This window comes from Loxodonta africana, chromosome 9 (assembly GCF_030014295.1).
Source record: "Loxodonta africana isolate mLoxAfr1 chromosome 9, mLoxAfr1.hap2, whole genome shotgun sequence".
Classification (NCBI taxonomy): Eukaryota; Metazoa; Chordata; class Mammalia; order Proboscidea; family Elephantidae; genus Loxodonta; species Loxodonta africana.
The window spans coordinates 15223850-15245786 of record NC_087350.1 but is presented as its reverse complement, the minus strand read 5'-3'; the positions used below and the strand labels follow the sequence as shown (position 1 = coordinate 15245786).

The window sequence follows — 21937 nt, the reverse complement described above, 5'->3', positions numbered from 1 at the left end:
GGGAGAGAGTGTCTAAGTTCCCAAGCTGGCAGTGGGAATAGCAAGTGCAAGCCCCCAAGTGGGAATGAGCTTGACATGCACGCTTTTAAAACTGTATTTATTGGATTCAATAAAAAAAAAAAAAATTTTTTTTTTTTTTTATTGGATCTAGGTAGCCCTTTACACAGGGTTATGGATGCAGAATAATAGGGTGAGGGTGTCCAAGTGGCCCTCCCAGGGCAGGGTTGGTTGTTTGAGGCTTGAGCTGAGCACCGGAGGACGGAGCCTGAAAAGGGACAGGCCATGCCTAAGCACTAACCCTGGGTGAGAGCCAGGTGGGTTTTGCAGCCAGGCCTGGGGCCTCAAAGAACTGCTGCACTCTGACCTGTGCTTGTCTCCTTCCCACCCCCTCTCTGCCCCTCAGGCCCACGCTGGGCTCCATGTTAGCTCTGAGCCTTCCCAATCTCATGGGGAGCTCAAGGCCCCATTCCAGGCCAAGCTCCAGCCTCTCCAATTATTACATGCTAGTGGCATGTGTGCCCTGGTGGCGTAGTGGTTAAGTGCTAGGGCTGCTAACCAAAAGGTCAGCAGTTCAAATCTGCCAGGTGCTCCTTGGCAGAAAGGAATAGATGTGCGATGTGTTTGGCAAGTCCTACAGGGTTGCTATGAGTCGGAATCAACTCAAGGGCACTGGGTTTTTTGGGTAGTGGGGGAACAAAAGGAACCCTGGTGGGAGAGTGTTTCAAGCACTTGGGGGCTAACAGAACCCACCAACCACTCCACGGAGAAAGATGTAGTAGTCTGCTTCCATAAAGATTACAGCCTTGGAAACCCTATGGGGCAGTTGTACTCTGTCCTATAGGGTCGCTATGAGTTAGAGTTGACTCCATGGCAACAGGTTTGGTTTTGGGCTTTTAATGTGGGAACAGCCTGCACAGTCAGAGAAGGAAAGCGGTGAAAACAAAACCTCCCCAACTACAGGCTTTTCCTTCCCCTGTAATGGTCTCCATTTTGTGGCTGGGAGCCTGGCACTTCCAGTGGTGGGCGCCAGAGCTGGGAAGGCCAGCTGTGCTACAGATGGGGAAGCGAAGCCAAGGAGGTGCAGAGATTTGCCCGAGGACACCCATTTTACGAACTGAGAAACTGAGGCTCAGACAAGTTAAATGGCCTCCCTAGTCAGGGTCATGCCGTCTCCTTGAGCAGATGGGGGGTGTGGACGCCCCGAGAGGAGGAGTGACCCACCTAGGTCATGCCTTTGAGCCAATTTCTCCCCTGGACTGGGAGGAAAGACACCGTCCGAGCACTGCCTCCTCTGGCTGTTCCCTTTGGAGTACTGAACTCCCACCGGGCTTTTTGCCCAGGCCTGGATCTACACTCTGCACTGCGTGACCTCCAACGTCGCGCTCCCGGAGCTTCAACTTCCTCATCCCTGGGCAGGGCAGCGGACCACTGAGCCACCGGTGTTGGGTGGGGCTTGGGGGGCGGGGATAAGACCGAGCTGAGTCCAGGGACTGAGGTTAGGCGCGGGTCCGCTATTGGAGAGGCTTGTCAGACCTAGGGGCGGGGCCCAAGCCAGGGGCAAGGCCAGGGCTCCTGACGACGTGGTAGCTCACGCTGGAGGGGGCGGGGCTAACGTAAGGGGCGGGGCCCACGGAAGAGGCGGGGCCAGGGCGCCTGGCCGCCCCGTAATACACGCGGCGGGGGCGGGGCTGTGGCCAAGGGCGGGAAGGGGCGGAGCCGGGAGGGAAGGAGCGCGCTGAGACTCCGCCGGAGGGGCGGGGCAATCACCGGAGCCGCGGATCCCGGCTGGCGGACGTGCGGCCAGAGCGGACAGTCCTGGGACGGCCGAGCGCGGCTCCAAGGCTGCCGCCATGACAGGTCAGTGCGGGCGGGGCCGGCGGCGGCTAGTGGGGCTGCTGGGGACGTCCTGCTTGCACAGCGTGGGACGGGCTCCCGCGGCCCCGAGGCTCCGAGGGCGTGGTGCCTCCCGCCGTAATCTGGCCTGCGCGGCCCGTTCACTCGCTGCAGTCGCGGGAGGGAGCCCGTCGAGGCGCTCCCTGGCCGTGTGACCTTGGCCTCTGTCCGATGAGGACTAGACAAGTTGAGAGTTGTGGCGAGTCTGGCCCCTGGGGTGCTGAATGTGCATGACCGTCACTGCGCCTGGTGCTAGTCGTCAGTGTCAAACCCAAGCCCATTGCTGCGGAGTCGATTCAGACTCTTCGCGACGCTGTGAGTAGAACTGAGTAGAACCGCCCCATAGGGCTTCCAAGGCTGTAAGCTTTACAGAAGTAGACTGCCACATTTTTCTTCCTCGGGGTGACTGGTGGGTTCGAACTGCTGACCTTTGTTTAGCAGCTGAGTGTTTTGACCACGGGTTTCTTACTCATCGCCCCTCAGCTGAACCTGCTGCGTGCTGCCCAGGGTCCCGCCTTTCTTGGTGGGTGTGGACATGCGGGTGCAGGACCCGGGAAGAGCCCGCTAGGGTGTGCCTGAGACGCCCCTGCCGAAGCAGGGAAGCCGGAAGTGTAGAGGAAGCTCACTACAATGCCAAGGGCAAGATTTGGAAGGTTGTCGTGAGAGAGTGGTCACTTCCTTGCCAAGTCTTGGAAGGTTGTAGGGAGGGAATGGTCACTTCACACCTGTGGGTGTGAAGAGAGAGACAGTAAAAAACCCAAAAAACCAAACCCGTTGCTGAGGAGTCGGTTCCAACTCATAGCGACCCTATAGGACAGAGTAGAACTGACCCACAGGGTTTCCAAGGAGCGACTGGTAGGTTCAAACTGCCAACCTTTTGGTTAGTAGCCGTAGCTGCTAACTACTGCATAAAACCAAAACCAAACCCGTTGCCAGGGAGTCCATTCTGACTACAGAGTAGAACTGCCCCCCAGAGTTTTCAAGGAGCACCTCCTGGGTTCGAACTGCTGACCTTTTGGTTAGCAGTTGTAGCACTTAACCACTACGCCACCAGGGTTTCCAACTATTGCATAGGAGGTCAAAATAACAGCAGTGAACATTCACTGTGGTCCTACTGGGTTTCTGGCACAGTGATACCCCTTCATGCTCACAGCTCCTGAGGGGTGGTACCTGTGTGTTTACAGAGAGGAGGCTGGCAGGGGTTGATGTATTCCTATGCAGTGTGTGACTTTGTGACACCTCCTGGCTCCCTTTGGAACTGCACCCCTTACCCCAGGCAGGCATGGGGGGGCCCAGGGACAGCAACTAGACTCCCCCAAAGCTGTTGTGCTTCACTCTGGGCAGCCCCACCATCCAGCCTCTCTGACTTCTTTTTCTGGAATGGGGTCTCCAGCCCAGCCATCCCCCAGGGCCTCCCTGGCTCTGGAGACCCACCCACTCCCTCCTGTCCCGAGGGGCATGCTCTATAGACCTTTCCTCTTGGAGAAGCCTATATAGTCTCATGAGGGGGATGGACCAGTGACTGGCCCAGCCCTCATGGTCAGGGGATGTGGGGGTGACCAGAGCCCATGCCTCATTCTTGAGAGTCTCTCCTTCTGCCTGGTGTGCAGAGGTCATCCGGGGTGCCCCATGGATCAGGGAGGCCCCAGAAGTCCCCAGTCTTCTCCTCCTGTGCTTGCTGGAGTCTTGGCCTGGAGCTTGCACACAAAGGATTTCATGGGCTGGAACCTGGCAACTTCCAGGACTCCTGTGTACCAGCCTCGGTAGGAAGAGATCCCAGCTGTTACCCCCTTCGTTTGCCACCACTCTAGACTCTTTCTTTCATGGCTGCCAATTCTGAGTATCTACTGTGGGCCTGGTCCTGCACTGGGCACTTCCTATCTGTAATTGCCTCATGGGGACATGTCAAATAGTGTCTCTGTACAGTAAGGAAACGAAGGCTCAGATTGGGCAGGTGCCAAGGCCCACAGCCACTCAATGTCCAGGCCAGTACTGGGACCCTGACCCCGGGATCTGTGCCTGTGCCCTGTGTGGCGCCCCGCCCCCCCACCTTCCAACTCCTTGTGGCACATTCACCCAAGGTGCCTGATCCTCAGAGCCTGTGTCCGCATCAGAGGTGGCCCGTGGGGTCATTCTGCATCTGGGCCATGCACTCCAGCAGGCCTAGACCTTCCCTGTTCTCTGCCCACACCCAGGCCCTTTGACATTCAAGGTCATATGGGCACTTGCTCCAGCCTATCCCAGGCCTTCTGGCTTTAGCACCTGCGGCCTTTATCTTTAAGCAATGAATAAGAATAGCAGCCAGAGTTTACAGGGCATGTCCCACCTGCTGGGCATTCTTCTGTGGGATCTACACATGCTAATAAACCTCACCCTTTGTAATCTAGCATCAGGACTTGTCCAGTTTCCCAAGGGATAAGAATTAGATCAGCATAAAGCTGGTTCCTATGAGGTGGAGGTCAGACATATCTCCACTTCTGCACTGTGTCAATTGAGGGTCTTCCTCTTTTCCACTGGCCTTGTACTTTACCAAGCATGATGTTCTTCTCCAGGGACTGAGCCCTCCTGATAACATGTCCAAAGTACGTGAGACAGTCTCGCCGTCATTGCTTCTAAGGAGCATCCTGACTGTACTTCTTTCAAACAGACTTGTTTGTTCTTCTGGCAGTCCATGGTATATTCAATATTCTTCACCAACACCATAATTCAAATGCATCAATTCTTCTTCAGTCTTCTGTATTCATTGTCCAGCTTTCGCATCCATATGAGGCAATTGAAAATACCATGGCTTGGGTCAGGGGCACCTTAGTCTTCTTCAAAGTGACATCTTTGCTTTTTAACATTTTTTAAGAAAAATTTTTATTGTACTTTAAATGAAAGCTTACAAATCAAGTCAGTCTCTCATACAAAAATTTATATACACCTTGCTAAAAATACACCTTGCTATATACTCCTAATTGTTCTCCCCCCAAGGAGACAGCCCACTCCTTCCCTCCACTCTCTCTTTTCATGTCCATTCCGCCAGCTTCTAACCCCCTCTGCCCTCTCATCTCCCCTCCATATAGGAGATGCCAACATAGTCTCAAGTGTCTTCTTGATCCAAGAAGCTCATTCTTCACCAGCATCTTTTTCTATCCCATTGTCCAGTCCAATCCCTGTCTGAAGAGTTAGTGTTGGGAATGGTTCCTGTCAGGGGGCCATGACCAGCTGGGTCCTTCTAATCTCAGTCAGACCATTAAGTCTGGTCTTTTTACGAGAACTTGGGGTCTTTATCCCACTGCTTTCCTGCTCCCTCAGGGGTTCTCTGTTGTGTTCCCTGTCAGGGCAGTCATCGGTTGTGGCCGGGCACCATCTAGTTCTTCTGGTCTCAGGCTGATGTAGTCTCTGGTTTATGTGGCCCTTTCTGTCTCTTGGGCTTGTAATTACCTTGTGTCTTTGGTGTTCTTCATTCTCCTTTGCTTCATGTGGGTTGAGACTAACTGTTGCATCTTAGATAACCGCTTGCTGCGTTTAAGACTGTCCTTGTTCACAGATGGCATGATTTTCTACATAGACAATCATGTCATCTGTGAACAAGGACAGTTTTACTTCTTCCTTCCTAATCCGTATGTATTTTATTTCCTTTTCTTGTCTTACTGCAAGTACTACGTTGAATAGGAGTGGTAAGAGGGGACATCTCTGCCTTGTTCCCAATCGTAGGGGTAAGGCATCTAGCTTCTCAGTGTGTTGATTAATGTTATGTGTCAACTTGGCTAGGCCGTAATTCACAGTATTATGTAATTATCCCCCATTTTGAGATCTGATGTAATTATCCCCCATTTTGTGATCTGAGGTAAGGGGAGTTTCCTTGGGGGTGTAGCCTGCATCCAATATATATGAATACCCTGAAAAAGCTCTCCCTTGCTCTGGATCCTGCATCCAATTCATCATCCTCTAACCTTCAGTTCTTGGGATGTGAGCCAAGCAGCCTTCTACCTGACCTGCAAATCTTGGGATTTGCCAGTTCCTGCAAACCCGTGAGCCAGCAGCCTTCTGAATGACCTGAAGATCTTGGGACTCCTCACTCCCACAACCCTGTGATCCAGCCGACTTCCACCTGACCTGCTGATTTTGAGTTTGTCAGCCCCCGCAACTGAGTGAGTCAGGAGAAGCCTCCAGCCTGATGCCTGACCCACAGATTTGGGACTTGCCAGCCTCTACAACTGCATGAGCCACTACCTTGAGATAAATCTCTCCTTCTCTCTCTCTGTGTGTGTGTGTGTGTTTCATTGATTTTGCACCTCTGGAGAAGCCAGCCTAAGACGTTTAGTACTGAGAGTGGGGTCTAGAGAAAAAAAAATTGTAAGGATGAGTTTTCTAAATTGTTTCTCAAGTCTGGCTAGTCTTAAATGTACTGATGCCTCTGCCTCTAGTAGTAAAGAGGACACTGCTAATCCATGACATGAGGGGCCAATAGAAATATGTGATATATCATACCGATAGAGGTGAGGCTCTGGGTGACCGCGTGTTTGGTACTTTTCTACAATTTTGTCAGAATGAGAAATATAAGGAAGCTGGTTGGTTGGTCCTACTTTCACAAGACAAAGTGGAGAAAGAAAGAGATAATGCTCAGGGCTTCAGAGTCAAGCTTAAGCACCCCATAACGAGCTCAAAGTTGCCACATGTACCCTGGAAGAAACACTTATTTTTTTGTATATTTCTTATATATTGTTGAAAACCAAGAGCAGAGTCTTATTGTAAGAGTGTCTGAATTAAAAAATCAGTTGAATTCCCAACCACAAATGGCATCTGAAGTTAAGGTGAAGGCACTGATGGAAAGAAACAGGATCCTGAAATGTGGGATGGGGACATATGAGCAGATAATTAGGAAGCTGGGGACATTGGGCCCGTAAAGTCCACTGAATCACTCCTGCCTATGGTACCACCCTTCTTAATCCCATCTGAAGAAGTTACTCTGTCTGTGCTAAGCCATCCTCCCCAGGAAAACCATTATCCCTTCTACCCACATTTGATGAAATTGAAAGCTGTACCTGAAAAGTCTTTGTCTGAGATACCTCCTGGGGCTTTGCCTGGGGCATCACCTGAGGCAGATGCCTTGTAAGACATTGGTGACCCACCCCCACCACCCATTTTTCTTCTAGACCTATGTTGTTGTTGTTAGGTGCCATCGAGTCAGTTCTGACTCATAGGTTCCCATGTACAATAGAACAAAACAGTGCCCAGTTCTGCATCATCTTCACAATTGTTGTTATGCATGAGCCCATTGTTGCAACCACTGCGTCAGTCCGTCTTGTTGAGGGTCTTCCTCTTTTTTATTGACCCTCGGCTTTACCAAGCATGATGTTCTTCTCCATGGACTGATTCTTCTTGATAACATGTCCAAAGTATGTGAGACGTAGTATCGCCATCCTTGCTTCCAAGGAGCATTCTGGTGGTACGTCTTACAAGACAGATTTGTTCATTCTTCTGGCAGTCCATGGTACATTCAATATTTTTCACCAACACCACAATTCAAAGGTGTCAGTTCTTTTTCAGTCTTCCTTATTCATCATCCAGCTTTCACATGCATATGAAGCCATTAAAAACACTGTGGCTTGATTCAAGCACACCTTAGTCTTCAAGGTGACATCTGGTATTCTCTGAAAGCAGAGAATACCAGAAAGATGTTTACCCCATGCATTCAACTGTGTGGATCATAACAACTTATGGATAAAATTATAAAGAACGGGAATTCCAGAACACTTAATTGTGCTCTTGAGGAACCCAAACATAGATCAAGAGGCAGTCATTCGAATAGAACAAGGGGATACTGCATGGTTTAAAGTCAGGAAAGGTGTGTGTCAGGGTTGTATCCTTTTACCATATGTATTCAGTCTGTATGCTAAGCAAATAATTCGAGAAGCTGGACTATATGAAGAATGGGGTATCAGGATTGGAAGAAGAATCATTAACAGCCTGCATTATGCAGCTGACACAACCTTGCGTGCTGAAAGTGAAGAGGGCTTAAAGCACTTACTGATGAAGATCAAAGACTATAGCCTTCGTATGGATTTCACTTCTACATAAAGAAAACAAAAATCCTCACAACTGGACCAATAAGCAACATTATGAAAACAGAGAAAAGATTGAAGTTGCCAAGGATTTCATTTTGTTTGGATCCACAATCAACACCCATGAAAGCGGCAGTCAAGAAATCAACAGACACATTGCATTGGGCAAATCTGCTGCAAAAGACCTCTTTAAAGTGTTGAAAAGCAAAGACGTGTAGACATATAACTAGATTTAAGTCCCAGCAAGCTCCAAAAGGTGAAGTACGAAGTGTGACCCAGGAGTAGGCACGCTACACTCCAAAACAACTGCTTGACTTTTCCAATATATATAAACAGAAACCTAGGGAATATGTGTGAGAATGGCTATTAAGGGTGTGGGATAATGGTGCAAGGAACATAAAGTTGGATCAGTTTCAGTTTATTGATATGGGCACACTAAGTACAGATTCTTCATTCATTGTTTCAGCTTGAGAGGCTAAAAAAGGATCTAATAGTTTATTGGGGTTGCTAAAGCATGGATTAAGCAGTGGCCTACACTAAATTATGAGTCAGAATTGACTCGATGGCACTGGGTTTGGTTTTTTGTTTACACTAAATTAAGTTGAAGTGCCAGACCTGGCTTGGTACACTATAGAAGAAGGTATCCAAAGGCTTAGGGAAATTGGCATGTTAGAGTAGATTTATCAGGTTGGACCCACAGACCCACACATGGAGTGCCCAGAGGACAGACCTTTTACCATGACAACAAAGAAAAAAAAACTACTGCCATCAAGTTGATTCTGACTATAGCAACTCCTTTGGATTTCCTATCAGTTGGAATTGACTCTACAGCAGTGGGTTGATTTTGGGTTTCCAAGGCTGTAAATCGCTCTGGAAGCAGACTGCCACATCTTTCTCCCACGGAGCTACTGGTGGTTTCGAACTGCTGACCTTTCAGTTAGCAGTCAGTCACTTTAACCACTGCGCCACCAGGGCACATAGGTGAGGAAAAAATTGTGACGGGAGCCCCAGCATCCTTGAAGACTGCTGTGATTTTATATAAGTCAGATTTGACAGTGGGACGTGCTTTCACTGAATTAAGACACATAATTACAATGGGGCTGATTGGACCCTGTGGTGGTAGGGGCCAAGTGGCAGCACTTAATCCACCAGGATAGGGTGTGCGTGGTTACCATAATGGACAGCAGAGTCAAACCACTAACCAGAATAATCTGCCTCATATGGGCTTATGGCATTGGCTCCTTAGTCATGGTGTCCCCAGGAGTGAGATAAATGGGAAATCTACTAAATATTTACTTGATCTGTACAAGCGGAAGAATTCTAGGTCAAGTAAATGTCAGTTTAACTTGAATTGCCAGAATAGGGAGTCACTGCCCCTCAACCAATTCCCAGACTTGAGCCACTTTACAGACCCACAACCCCTGGAATGAAGGGGAGACTAAATCCCCTTGAGGAAGGATCTCACTGCACTGCCAAAAATTTGTAGTGGTAATCTTGCTCCCAGCCTTCCCCAAAGGGATCTATGGCTTTTTACGAGAGTGACTGTTTGTTGGGGAAGAGGAAATAATCAGACTTTTGGGGGATTACTGACACTAGATCTTATTCCAGGAGACCCAAAACATCACTGTGGCCCATCAGTCAGAGTGGGCGTGTATGGAAGTCAGGTTATTAATGGCGTCTTCACTCTCAGGTCCATCTCACAGTGGATTCAGTGTGTCCCAGTCCTATATTCATTTCCCAGTTCCAGAATGCATAATTAGAATAGACATACTCAGCATATAAAGTATAGCAATGGGCCCATGCCCGTGGAATTCACTGGTCTTATTATGTTGCCCATTATCCTGAAGCCACTGGCTTGATAGAACAATGGAATGGCCTTCTAAAGACACAATTACTGTGGCAACTAGGTGGCAACACCTTGTAGGGTTGGGGCAATGTTCTCCAGGAGGCTGTATATGCTCTAAACCAGCATCCAATATATGGTGCTCTTATTCCCGTAGCTAGAATTCAGGGTTCTCGGAATCAAATGTTGGAGATGGACTTGTCACTACCCTAGTGAACCACTTGCAAAATTTTTGTTTCCTGTCCCCACGACCTTATGCTCTGTGGTTCTAGAGGTCTTAGTTCCAAAGGGAGACTCAACACTGATTCAGTTGAACTGGAAGTTAAGAATGCCACCCAGCCACTATGGGCTTCTCATGCCTCTGGATCAACAGGCAAATGGGAGTTATCATATTGGCTGGTGTGATTGACCCTAACTACCAAGCAGAAATCAGACTGGTGTTGCATAATGGAGGTGAAAAAGAGTATGTCTGGAATACAGAGATTCCTTAGGCATCTCTTCGTACTAACATGTGCTGTGATTAAAGTCAATGGAAAAGTACAGCAGCCCAGTTCTAACATGACTACTAATGGCCCAGACCCTTCAGGAATGAAGGTTTGGGTCACCCTACCAGGCAAAGAACCACAGTCAATGGAGGTGCTTGCTGAGGGTAAAGGGAATACTGAGTAGATGGTGGTAGAAGGTAGTTCTAAGTACTAGTTATGACCACTTGACAGTTGCAGAAATGAAGACTGTAATTGTTATGAGTATTTCTTCCTTGCTTTATCATATGTGTATGTGTACATATACACGTGTATGTACAGCAAATATTTTTTTTTCTTCCCTCCCCATCCCATCACCTATAAAATATATAAATGGGGCTCATGTGTTTTTGGTTGTGCATATGTTAGTTGTATCAGGTTAGGTGTAAGTATGACTTTTTAATTGTCTTTATTTGGAGATTATGTATGGTTTAAGATGTGTACATGGTTAATGTTATGTGTCAACTTGGCTTTTCCGCATTATGGAATTATCCTGTATAATGGTTAAGGTTGTGTGTCAACTTGGCTGGGCCATGATTCTCAGTGATTTGATAGTCGTGTGATGGTGTGATCACTTCCAAGATGAGATTTGGTATTACATGCTCATCTCCAGGATGGGATCAGCTGTCAGTAGCCAGTCAGTTGAAAGGGAGTTTCCTTGGGTGTGTGGCCTGCACTGAATATAAGTGGATAGTCTGGCAAGACTTGTGGGCTTTTGCTCATCTGGATCTTGCAGCTGGCTCCTGTTCATCTGATCTCTGGGCTTTAGAACTTGAGCTAGCAGCCTCTATGGTCTTGCCTGCTGATCTTTGGGATTCATAGATCTTCAGAGCCTGTGAACAAGAGCCCTGCTCTCCCACCTGCTGATCTTGGGTTCGCCAGCCCCTGTGGCTGTGTATCAGGAGAAGCCTCTATTCTGACCCACTGACTTGGGACGTTGCAGCCTCTACAACTGCATGAGCCATTTCCTTGATATAAATTTCTCTCTATATGTATATTTATACGCTTTACTGGTTTTTCTTCTCTAGAGAACCCAGCCTAAGACATTCTCCATTTTTTAATCTGATGTAGTTATCCTCCATTTTGTGATCTGATGCAAGGGAAGTTCCCTGGGATGTGTGGCCTGCGTCTAATATATAGGGATGCTTTGGCTCAGCTCTCCCTTGCTCTGGACCCTGCATGTGACTTGTCATCCTCTGACCTCCAGTTCTTGGGACATGAGACAGCAGCCTGCCATCTGACCTGCAGATTTTGGGATTTGCCAGCTCCCGCAACCTCGTGGGCAAGCAACCTTTTATCTGACCTGCTGATTTTGGGTTCATCAGCCCCTGCAACCACACGCGTCAGAAGAAGCCTCCAGCCTGATGCCTGACCCATGAATTTGGGATTTGCTAGCCTCTACAACTCTAGAAGGTTGGCAGTTCAAATCCAGCAGGCACTCTTTGGAAACCCTATGGGACAATTCTACTCTGTCCAGTAGGGCCACTACGAGTCAGAATCAACTTGACGGCAATGGGTTTGGTTTTGGTTTTTTGGACTATGTATTTACATATGTATGCTTCCCTGGTTTTGCTCCTCAAGAGAACCTAGCCTAAGACACTCAACATTAACTATGATGTTAGCTGTAGGCTTTTTTTTTTGTACTTTAGCAAGTTTTGTTCGTTATCAAACTGAGGAGGTTTCCCTCTATTCCTAGTTTACTGAGCAGTTGTTTTTATTTGTTTGTTTTTAGTTATGAATGGGTGTTGGATTTTGTCACATACTTTCACTAATCTATTGATATGATCATATGGTTTTTCTAGCCTGTTGATGTGATGGATTATATTAATTGATTTTCTAATTTTGAACCAGCCTTGCATACCTGGGATGAATCCCACTTGGTTGTAGAGTATAATTATTTTTATCCATTGTTTGATTCAATCTGCGAATATTTTGTTGAGGATATTTGCATCTCTGGTCATGAGAAATATTGGTCTGTAGTTTTTCTTCTTTGTAATGTCCTTGTCTGATTTGGGTATTAGGGTAACACTGGCCACATAGAATGACTTAGAAAGTGTTCTCCCTGCTTCTGTTTTCTGGAAGAGATTATAGAAAATCATTATCATTTCTTCCTTAAGAAAAAGTCACCAATGAAACCACCTGAATCTGGTGCTTTCTGTTATAAAAGGTTATTAATTATTGATTAAACTTCTTTAATAGATATAGGCCTCTTCAGATGGTATATGTCTCTTTGTGTGAGTTTTGGTAAATTGTGTCTTTCAAAGGATTGGTCCATTTCATCAAAGTTATTAAATTTGCGGCAGAGAGTTGTTCATGATATTCCTTTATTATCCTTTTAATATCCATGGGATCAATAGTGATGACCCCCCCCCTTTCCATTTATGAGGTCAGTAATTTGTGTATTCTCTGTTTTGTATCTTGGTTAGTCTCTCTAGACCTTCATCAATTGTATTGATCTTTTCAAAGGACCAGTTTTTAGTTTAGTTGGTTTTCTCTGTTGTTTTCTTCTTTTTAATTTCATTGATTTCTGTTTTAATACTTATTATTTCTTTTATTCAGCTTGCTTTATGTTTATATCACTCTTCTTTCTCTAGTTTCCTAAGGTGGAAGCTTAGATGATTCATTTTGGTTCTTTCTTCCTTTCTAATACGTGCATTCAGTGCCATGAATCTTCCTCTAGGCGCTGCTTTTACTGTTAGGCTCTGGTAGTTTCCCTTGCGGGCTGGCAGAGAGTAGAATGCACTGGGCATAATTCAAAATGGTTACTTCCCTCATGCCACCTCCCGCTGAAAACAAGAAGGAACTTCTGTCAGATCTTCAGTGAAAGCCTGATGGGGCACCTGGAAGTAAAAATCTCGAAAGTGTAGGGACCCCCTGAGATCAGGCCCCTGGGAGTTTTTACTAAGGTAGCCCGCACAGCGTCCAGCAGTTAATCGCTTACAGCTCAGTTCCCAGTTCCAGCAGCTTCTGCTCCTGGTGAGCTGTGATCCTCTGTGTCAGCCTGTCCGGACCTCTGCTCCTGGTGAGCTGTGATCCTCTGTGTCAGCCTGTCCGGACCTCTGCTCCTGGTGAGCTGCGATCCTCTGTGTCAGCCTGTCCGGACCTCTAGTTTCCAGGGCGTCAGTTTGCCCTATGACCTCAGTTCTCAGTTTGTTCAGATTATTTCTTGCTATGGTGATGGTGACAACTCTCAAGTTCTTTACATGCTGGAGCAGAAACTGGAAGTCCAAATAGGATTTTAAAAACTTTATTTGAAAATAATTTCAAACTTAAGGAAAAGTTACAAGAGTAGTAAAAGAATACTCTTCACCAGACCTATGTATGTTCATCTAAAACAGCCAAACCCATTGCTGTCGAGTTGATTCCGACTCACAGCGACCCTACAGGACAGAGTAGAACTGCCCCGTAGGGTTTCCAAGGAGCGGCTGGTGGATTTGAACTGCCAACGTTTTGGTTAGCAGCCGAGTTCTTAACCACGTTTACACACACACACACACACACACACACGTACATATGTATATATATACCTACATTCTTGAATTGTCAGTTTGACTCATTCTTTCAGGAGGTGCCATCCCCAAACTGGTTATCATTTTTGCAGCTCACATATTGTGTGATGAATTTTAAACCTTTTAAGTCTCATTACATTTGTATGAATCACAGACTCTTAGGGCAGAATTTATTTCTTGCCCAGAAGAAATGGTTCATCCTCCTCCTGCTGTTTCTCACCTACAAGAAGAGACGGTTTTAGCCAAATCATTCTGAACTGAAAACTCTCAACTTTCAGAGATGCTTTTTAAAATAAAAAATCATGTAGACCTCTTGCTGTGTCCTAAGCCTCTGCCAAGAGTGAGGCCAGCAGAATGAAAGCTGCGGTGAACCGCTTTACTCAGGGCACTTGAATGTCCACCCGGGAGCCTGTGTGCATGGAACCTGGGAAGCCGCCGTAAGGATGTGAGGAGACGCACCCCTTCTGTGTGCTGGTGCCATCATGGGGGCCCTATACACCCTGCCTCCCCACCTCCAGCCCCTCTTATGGGGAAAATGGTGATGTTGAAAGAAAGGAAAAAGGGAAGCATCCCTCAGCCCCCTAGGCAGGTATATGGCTTTGGCCTTGCAAACACGCAGTGCCCAGTGGAGCACCAGCTCAGACCCCTGTGCCCCTTGTCATGGTGTCTGTGGTCTCCCAGGAGGCTGTGGTCAGAAGCTGTGCAGTTGGCCTCAGGCCAGCACAGGGCAGCCTATGCCCCCCCCCACCCGGGCCCTAGCTTTTCTCAAGTGCCATTACGGGTACCCTGTGGACAGCGGGCACTTGGCTCCATGGAGCTTGTTTCCTATGGCTAATGCTCTGGGGCAGCATTGAGGGCCAAGGGTGCGGCACTTCCTGACCTGGCAGCCTGGCTCCACCCTGTCCTGCAGCAGAGCTGGCTGGTTCCTTGCACCCACCCACCCTTCAGTCTTGGCGAGTAGTTGGAAGATGTGGGACTGTGCCTGGCTACACGGGGTACCCCATGGGCTGAGGCGTCAGAGTTGCTCCAAGGTGCTGCAGCCTTATGCTCCCTTGGGGATCAGGTGGCCAGTGGTTGTGGGGGCCTTGCTGTGGCCAGCAGGCCTGGCGTCTTTATGAGTGGGGGGTCGTGCCACTCTGCCCCTCCCCCTGATGCCCACTCACACCCCATGCTTGCTGCCCCTGGATTTCAGATCAGACCTACTGTGACCGCTTGGTTCAGGACACGCCTTTCCTGACTGGCCACGGGCGCCTGAGTGAGCAGCAGGTGGACAAGATCATCCTGCAGCTGAACCGCTACTACCCACAGATTCTCACCAACAAGGAGGCCGAAAAGGTGCTGAGGAGGTGAGGGTGGGCAGGGTTGGGCTGCGCTGGGCTTCCCTTCCTTTTCCTCTTTCCTCAAGACAGGCGGGGCTTGTCCTTCCCAGAGCCTCTGTTTCCCCGTCTGTGAAATGGCATGGTGAGTGCTCTGTGCTCACAGGGTTGTTGTCAGGATTAGGCAGCATCAGAGCTGGCAGTCCATTTGCCCAGAGCTGCCCCTCGTCCCCCGCCATATGCCCCCTGCGCAAATGATGACTGGCTTCTCTCCATTGTCACCCCATCGGACAGGAGGTGCTGAGGCCGTGAGAGCTGGCTCACTCCCCATGGGTGCCCATCTAGCAAGTGTAAGAGCCAGGATGGGCCACAGAGCACCCTCCCAGCCCTCTCTGTATGCAGGGAGGGTGCCTGTGAGTGGCTACAGCCGTGGCAGATGTAGGGCCCAGCCTGCTCTCTGCTCTCCCTCCTGGGTCTGCCCCGCCCACCCTGCACAGCTGGCCTGGCTGGAGAGTGTACTTGAAATGCAGGGAACTGACCTTTGAACCCATATTCCCGCAAGTGCCTTGTGGCCTGATGGGTCTTAGGCTTCAGGGACCCTGGTGGGGGAGCTGGTGAGCACTGCCACCTGCCTCCTCCCTTCCAGCCCCGCCCCTTCCCAGGCAGACCACGGACAGCCAGGCCACAGACAGCCAGGCCACCGACAGCCAGGGCACTGACAACCGGAGGGAGACTATCTCTGGGCTGCAGGGTGGGGCTGGGGGCCCTGAGTGACCTCCTTCTTCTTTCAGGCCTCCATGTCTTCCCTCAGAGCAGGGGTAAGGATGCCATGTGCAGGCTATCCTGAGGGCTGGGACTTAGAGCTCCTGGGACGGGGGACAGTTCCTTAACTTACAAAAGTAGTGCAGAAGTTACAAAAAAAAAAAAACCTCATATCCAAGTTTTACTATTGTAATGGAAAGTCTAATACATATTCATGGTAAAAAATTTGAAAATTGAAGCCCCCTGCCCCACACATCCCACTCGCAAGCATGTGTTCCTTTTCTCACAGATACCCCTTGGCAGGGCAGGGGCTGCTGCTACACGCCTCCCTTTGCTTGTAGTTGCTGCACATCTTGGCCCACGCTGGCCTGCATGCAGCCATGTGGAACTGGTTGCTGCCACCAGGTGGCAGAGCAGCACGCCTCACCCTCCTGGCCCTCGTGGTCAGGCCCAAGCTTCTGTTCCACAAACACACTCAAAGAGACTGTTCGTTTCTCTTCAACCCCTGATGAACTTTTTAAGCACTTGAATTGGACTCCTATAGACTGCAAAATAGTGAAATTTATTTATGCCATCATCCCCTCAGTAACTCCTGTCATAACCCTACCATCTAGGTTTCCATGTCTCCTCAGAGGGGTGAGGCAACTCGCCAAGGCCACACAGCAAACCACTTGAAATAATGTCCCTGCCCAGTGTTTTCTGTATGACCTCCCCAAGCTTCAGTTTCCTGTCCACGGAGTGGGCAGTGACTTCCACCCCCAGGGTACAGGTGGGGAGGGGATAGCATATGATCCTAAACTTGGGTACGGAGTAGATGGCTCAGGCACTGGGAGTATGGAGGTAGATGGCTCAGGCGCCATGGGTGTAGGTTGGGTGGCTCAGGCACCGTGAATGCAGGGTAGGTGGCTGTGGCAGTCACTGACACCTTGGAAGTGGTATGTCCCCACCCCATGAGGAGGCTGAGGCTGGAGACAGACACAGGGGGTGACCCCGCCCAGCCTCCACCGGTCCCCATCGGCTTGACCTTCCCTCTCCTCCAGTTCCGGAACCCCAAGGCGGCTCTGCGTGTGCGGCTCTGCAACCTCTTGAGCCACCTGCAGCAGAGTGGCGAGCGGGACTGCCAGGAGTTCTACCGTGCCCTGTACATCCACGCCCAGCCCCTGTACAGCTGCCTGCCCAGCCGGCATGCTCTGCGTAAGTGCCTGCACCCAGGGCCCCACTGGCCCTTGCTGTGCCTGCCCAGCACGGTGCCCCCACATGCCTGGCTGTCTGTTCCAGCCGGGCAGCCGTCAGCAGTGAGGGGTCTTCTGTGTGTGTGGCAAGTCAGAGCTGTGGGCTGCTTCTGCCTTCCTCTGTGACGTGCCCATCCTGTGTGAAGATCTCTGTAGCATAAATTCTCAGACAGGAAAGGCCGGGCCAAGGGCACGTGTGCTATCCTTTGGCTACTGCCTATTGGAAGAGTTGCCCTCCTGTTGGCCAGGCACCCTCAGGCTTCAGGCCTCACCTGGGAGGTGTGGGAGCCCCGCAGTAGCTAGGTCCCAGAGCTGCACCCACAGACATGTCCTGAGGCCTCTGCCCCATAGTCCTGGTGGATGGCCCTGTCACCCTCACGGGCCCACAGAGAGGGGTGGCTCGCTTAGGTCACACGCCCAGTGTGCCAGTTTTCCTCAGGGCTCTGAAGGCTGGGGGCCCATGTTGACATGGTGCAGACCCAGGAGAGGAGCGGGTGCTCCTGGGGCCGGGCCATGCTGTGGGTGGTGTGTGGCCTCAAGGGCTGGGTGGGAGACTGGTTTTGTCCTGAGTTCTGGGTGGTGGGAACGGGGTCTCTCTACCCAGCTGTCAAGTGCAAAACACAGAAGTGACCGTGCCGCACCCCTGCTTAAAGTGAAGTACCTGTCCTGGCTCCCAGGTGCCCTTGAATTGGCCCAGCATGTTGCTCACCAGTAGACCCCTCCCCTGCACCCCCAAGTCCAGGCTGCCAAGGCAGCGGTTATGTTAACAGCAGCTGGACTTTGAGCATGCGGTGTTTGTGGTGCTTTGTGGCTACAGGGTGCAATGGTCTCTCACATGGCCCTCCCAGTTACGGTGTGGGTGAAGGAGAAGGTACTGTGAGGCTGGGGGCCAGTCTCCCACCCAGAGCGACTCCCCAGATGTGGGCAGGCCACGGGTCCAGGAAGGCAGGTGCCACCCAGCTGCCTGTGTGCCTGATGCCCGCCCACCCTTGGGGACACAGCTTGGTGCTACCTGGCCTTGCCTCCCTGTATCCAGCAACATCCTGACTTCACATCCATGTCTCAGGTCTCTGGATGTTCACCTTGGGTGATGGCTGAGGGTGCGGGGCCCACCATCCTCCCTGGCCCACCCCACAACTAACCTGCTCTATGATTTTGTTTTCAGAAAACTCAGATGGCACAGAGCTAGACTCAGGCGTGGAGAGATGGGAGCTGAGTGACAGGGGTAACACCTCCCTCCCACATCTCTCTGTCTCTCTGTCTCTCTCTGTGTCCCCCAGCACCCTACCCTGGCACCAGCTCCTCCTCTAGGCACCATTCTTGGCTTTCTGTTGATGGACAGATTCCTTCTAAAGTGCTCGCTGACAGGCCCTCCGGGCATCTCCTTGGGCCTGGCACCCCACCCCGGCTGGCCTCCCCTGCTGTCCGATGTGGCCTCTGCTGGCGCCTAGATGGCCTGCCTGCTAATACAGAGAGCATGTGCCAGCACAGCCCCGTCACAGTTCAGGACGCCACCCACTCACACCTGTTTCTCTCCAGGACCCCTGGGCTTCCTGGCTTGCCTCAGCGTGGCTGTGGGATTGGCCCTGCTCATATACTGCTGCCCTCCAGGTGGGTCACTCCAGGTGGCCTCCCGACACACCAGGGGATCCCAGAGCTGTACCCATCGCCCAGCCGAGGACACCAGTGAGCGGACATGGAACCCCTGACTCTGGTGGGCCCCGAGGCCTGCATGCACCTAGGGACACTTGGCCCTTGAGGACTCGGGCCTGCCAACTCTGAGACCATCACTAGATGGGCAGACTGCCACAATGGCCTCCCAGGCCCCAGGGGTAGACCCTCTTCTTGTGGCCAGGCTGGGCTGCCCCCTCCTCTCTTTTGTTTACGAAGGAGAGTTTGAATCTGCTGAGGGTACAAGGGAACACGTGCATGTGTCCTGGGGACTGGCAGGTGTGGTTGATGTGGGAACCGATAGGTGTGCCCCTCCTAGCCCCTTGCAGGTGACCCAGGAAGCCCTCGGGTAGCTGTGAGCACATCAGCATCAGCCACTGTTGGGCTTCACGCTGACATGAGTGACACATTTGAGCTTTGGAGAATCCAGGGGCTTTGCTTGTCACTTGTTTCAGCTAGAACCCTAGGCAGTGCCACTGGGGACAGATGAGCAGGACGCTCTCGGACGCCTCGAGTACTGCTCAGGCTCGGGCGAGGGGAGAGCAGACTTCACCACATTCGCGCCATTAGTGGGAGCCGTGACCTGCAGGCCCCACATTGGTGCTTCCCTTCATTGTCTCCTCCCTCCCACCATGCCTTCCAGACCCCAAGGTCCTGCCAGGGGCCCGGCGCGTCCTCGGCTTCTCCCCTGTCATCATCGAGAGGCACATCAGCCGCTACCTGCTGACCTTCCTGGCAGAAGACCTGGGGGGTCCCTGATCCAGCTCTGGATGATGGACCCCACTTGCTGTTCAGCCCAGATGCTCCCACCGGCCAGCTGCCTGGCCTGCTACCATCATCCAGCCTGCCAAGACCGCCCTTGGTCAGCCTGCAGCCCGCCCACCTGCCGAGGGGACCAGAGTGTTTCTTTTTCTAAATGTTTTTTTTTTTTTTAACTATTTATCATTTCTGTGAGACTCACTTTGACTTTGCCTTATAAAGGAGCTTAGTGCTATTAAATGGCCGAGACTCCTGCCGCTCAGCTGTCTTGCTCTTCTGCTCCAAGAGGGTTTTCTCTGTGACTTGGACTCTGGCTGCCCCACCGGCCTTGCTCCCACCCTCCGAGTTGAGCCAGAGCTCTTCCCAGCCTTCCTCCCTTCCCAGGCCCCCCAGGACATAAAGTCCATACATCCTCTCCAACCACTGTCCCTCCTCACACCGCTCCATGCTAGGGGACCAGCTTTTCACCAGCCGATGCCCGGCTGTCCCCTGCCTGGGCCCTCATCCACCACCTCAGCCTGTCTGCTCCTGCCATCGCAGAGCCCCGTGCTGATACCCGCAGGCCAGACAGTGTTCCAGGCCTGGGCGCACCCCCCACCCTTTCCCTCCCACTGCGTCTGTGAACCCAGAAGGACCTTGCCTGCCATGGGTGGGGCGGGGTGTGTGCTGTGAGCTCTGTCAGCGTCTAGGGGGCCCACGGCGAGGAAACTGAGAAGGAAGTCACTGCCTGAGGTCCCACAGCCAACAATGGGCACAGATGGGACTTCAGACCCATCTGAGCTCATGCCACGTCCGCCACTCTTCCCTTCTCCCCTGCCGTTGTCATTCCTGCCGCCCTCCACTTGGCGTGTCCCGAGGAGACCCGTACCTCTTCACCAGCTCCTCCCCTGAGTCCTTTCCCTGGTGACAGCTTCATTGTCATTGTCATCACCACAATGAGGCAGTTAGAGTCCTTGGCTCCTCTCTTCCTCTACCCCCTCCCCTGGAAAGGGGGCTGCGCCCCACCCTCGGGCAATGGCAGACTTAATGGCCTGCTTCTTGGGGCTCTGATTTACATGATTCACAGGTTCCAGGACCTGAGAGTAAAGGCCTTGTGTGCTGCTCTGGAAGGCCCCCTCACTCCAGGTATCATGAGTTCCCACCATGCAGCCTCACCCAAAGGGGTCACAACTCAGAACCACACCCCTGAAGAGTGGCAGTGACCCCCGGCAGAGACTATCAAGTAAGGCAGTGTAACATGAGTTCAGCCTAAAGAGAGGATCTGAACTCTGAGGACAAGACAACCCAGAGGACCATCTAGAACTTTAGAGATGAAAAACGTAACTGTTGGTTTTGAGCTCGTGGCACAGGCTCCTCATGCCCTGCTTTGCAGCCTAGGGTTTAGCCACTTCCTCTTTTGTCCCTCTCAGCGCCTGGGGCCCCTCAGCCCTTCTTGGGGACACAGAGCCCCTCTCCCTTGAATTGGAATGGCTGTACTGGCTTGTGTCACCTGCCAGCCTCAGGCCTCAGGATCCTGTGGAAATGCCCCTGTGGTCACGAGAATGAACATACAAAGGCAAGAGTGGGTGGGTAGTTGCCTGTGGCTTCACCTCTGGGCCCCCCGCCATTCGGCCAGGCAGGGTGAGCTGTGGCAGTAGGCAGCTCCTCACCTAAGCCTCGCTCCAGGGTGATGACACCCACCAGCCTCTGCTGTCAGCTCCGTCTCTGTCGCCCAGTCTGTGTTACCTCACTTTACAGACGAGGAAGCTGTAGCTGAGAGCCGCAGACCACATGGCAGGCAGCGAGGAGCAGGGACTTCTGAGTGCCTCCCGCCACCCCCACACACTGGCACCCTGGCCTAGGCCTCCGATGTCTCCCACCCCCTGATGTCAGCTCCCCCGCCCCCAGCCTTTTCTAGGGCAAACACAAATACTTGTCACTCTGCAGCATCATCATGAGTCTGTATTTTCTGGGGCTGGGGTTTTCCGGCAGGACTGGCCTCTGCTTCAGAGGGTGCCAGCAGGCAGGCCATCGTCCTGGGAGTGACGACAGTGCTGCTGGTGCAGCCTTTATGGGGCTCCAGTGACCATCCCCCAGGGATGGCTCTCAGGCAGGAGCGACTGAGGTTCCTGTGAGAAAGTATGAAACGAGACTTGGGGGTGGGGAGGGCGGGAGCCCCAACCCCTATTCATTCACGACCGTCCACAGTAGTGCCTATGGAGAATTACGGGTGAGGGGGCCAAGGAGCCCCCACTCACACCGGCGTGGCCTGCGGTGTGGCACAGAGAGGCAGGCTTGGGGGCCATTTCACCCGCACTTCCAAGCTGCGGGGCCTTCCTCAAGCACAGCCTGTATAGTACTGCTCTGCCGAAGCGCTCCTCCGCCAGCAGTGTTCCCAGGGC

The 21937-nt window shown here is 51.4% G+C and overlaps 2 protein-coding genes across 7 annotated transcripts in view; one reads left to right on the top strand and one right to left on the bottom strand.

Annotated features, from left to right (window-relative positions):
* Positions 1–1745: 1745 nt before the first annotated feature.
* Positions 1746–19571, top strand: CARD19 (caspase recruitment domain family member 19). 6 transcript variants are annotated; one of them, XM_010600639.3, is made up of 6 exons: positions 1746–1857; positions 15009–15151; positions 16935–17088; positions 18292–18351; positions 18666–18812; positions 19441–19556. In XM_010600639.3, exons 1-6 carry the CDS (start codon positions 1851–1853, stop codon positions 19554–19556), a joined length of 627 nt encoding a protein of 208 aa, XP_010598941.1. In that variant the 5' UTR covers positions 1746–1850. The 6 variants fall into 6 exon arrangements, with proteins under 6 accessions (XP_010598941.1, XP_023395981.1, XP_023395983.1 ...); XM_023540215.2 differs by lacking the exon at positions 1746–1857 and adding an exon at positions 1922–2208 and having other exon boundaries at positions 18666–18840; positions 19441–19552; XM_023540212.2 differs by lacking the exon at positions 1746–1857 and adding an exon at positions 1923–2208.
* NINJ1 (ninjurin 1) overlaps positions 17306–21937 on the bottom strand; it is a 26967-nt gene continuing 22335 nt past the window's right edge. Inside the window, exon 5 of the mRNA XM_010600638.3 lies at positions 17306–21664. The gene's annotated coding sequence lies outside the window, so the exon portion shown is untranslated. The remainder of the gene's footprint in view (positions 21665–21937) is intronic.

What these genes read in the sequence shown, in the direction of transcription:
- CARD19 (XM_023540212.2), top strand. Translation starts at nt 2,118, where the DNA reads ATGTGCATGACCGTCACTGCGCCTGGTGCTAGTCGTCAGTGTCAAACC. An exon ending in CCAACAAGGAGGCCGAAAAG is followed by an intron (nt 15,152 to 16,934) that starts GTGCTGAGGAGG and finishes CCTCTCCTCCAG; the next exon opens with TTCCGGAACCCCAAGGCGGC. An exon ending in GCCCAGCCGGCATGCTCTGC is followed by an intron (nt 17,089 to 18,291) that starts GTAAGTGCCTGC and finishes TTTTGTTTTCAG; the next exon opens with AAAACTCAGATGGCACAGAG.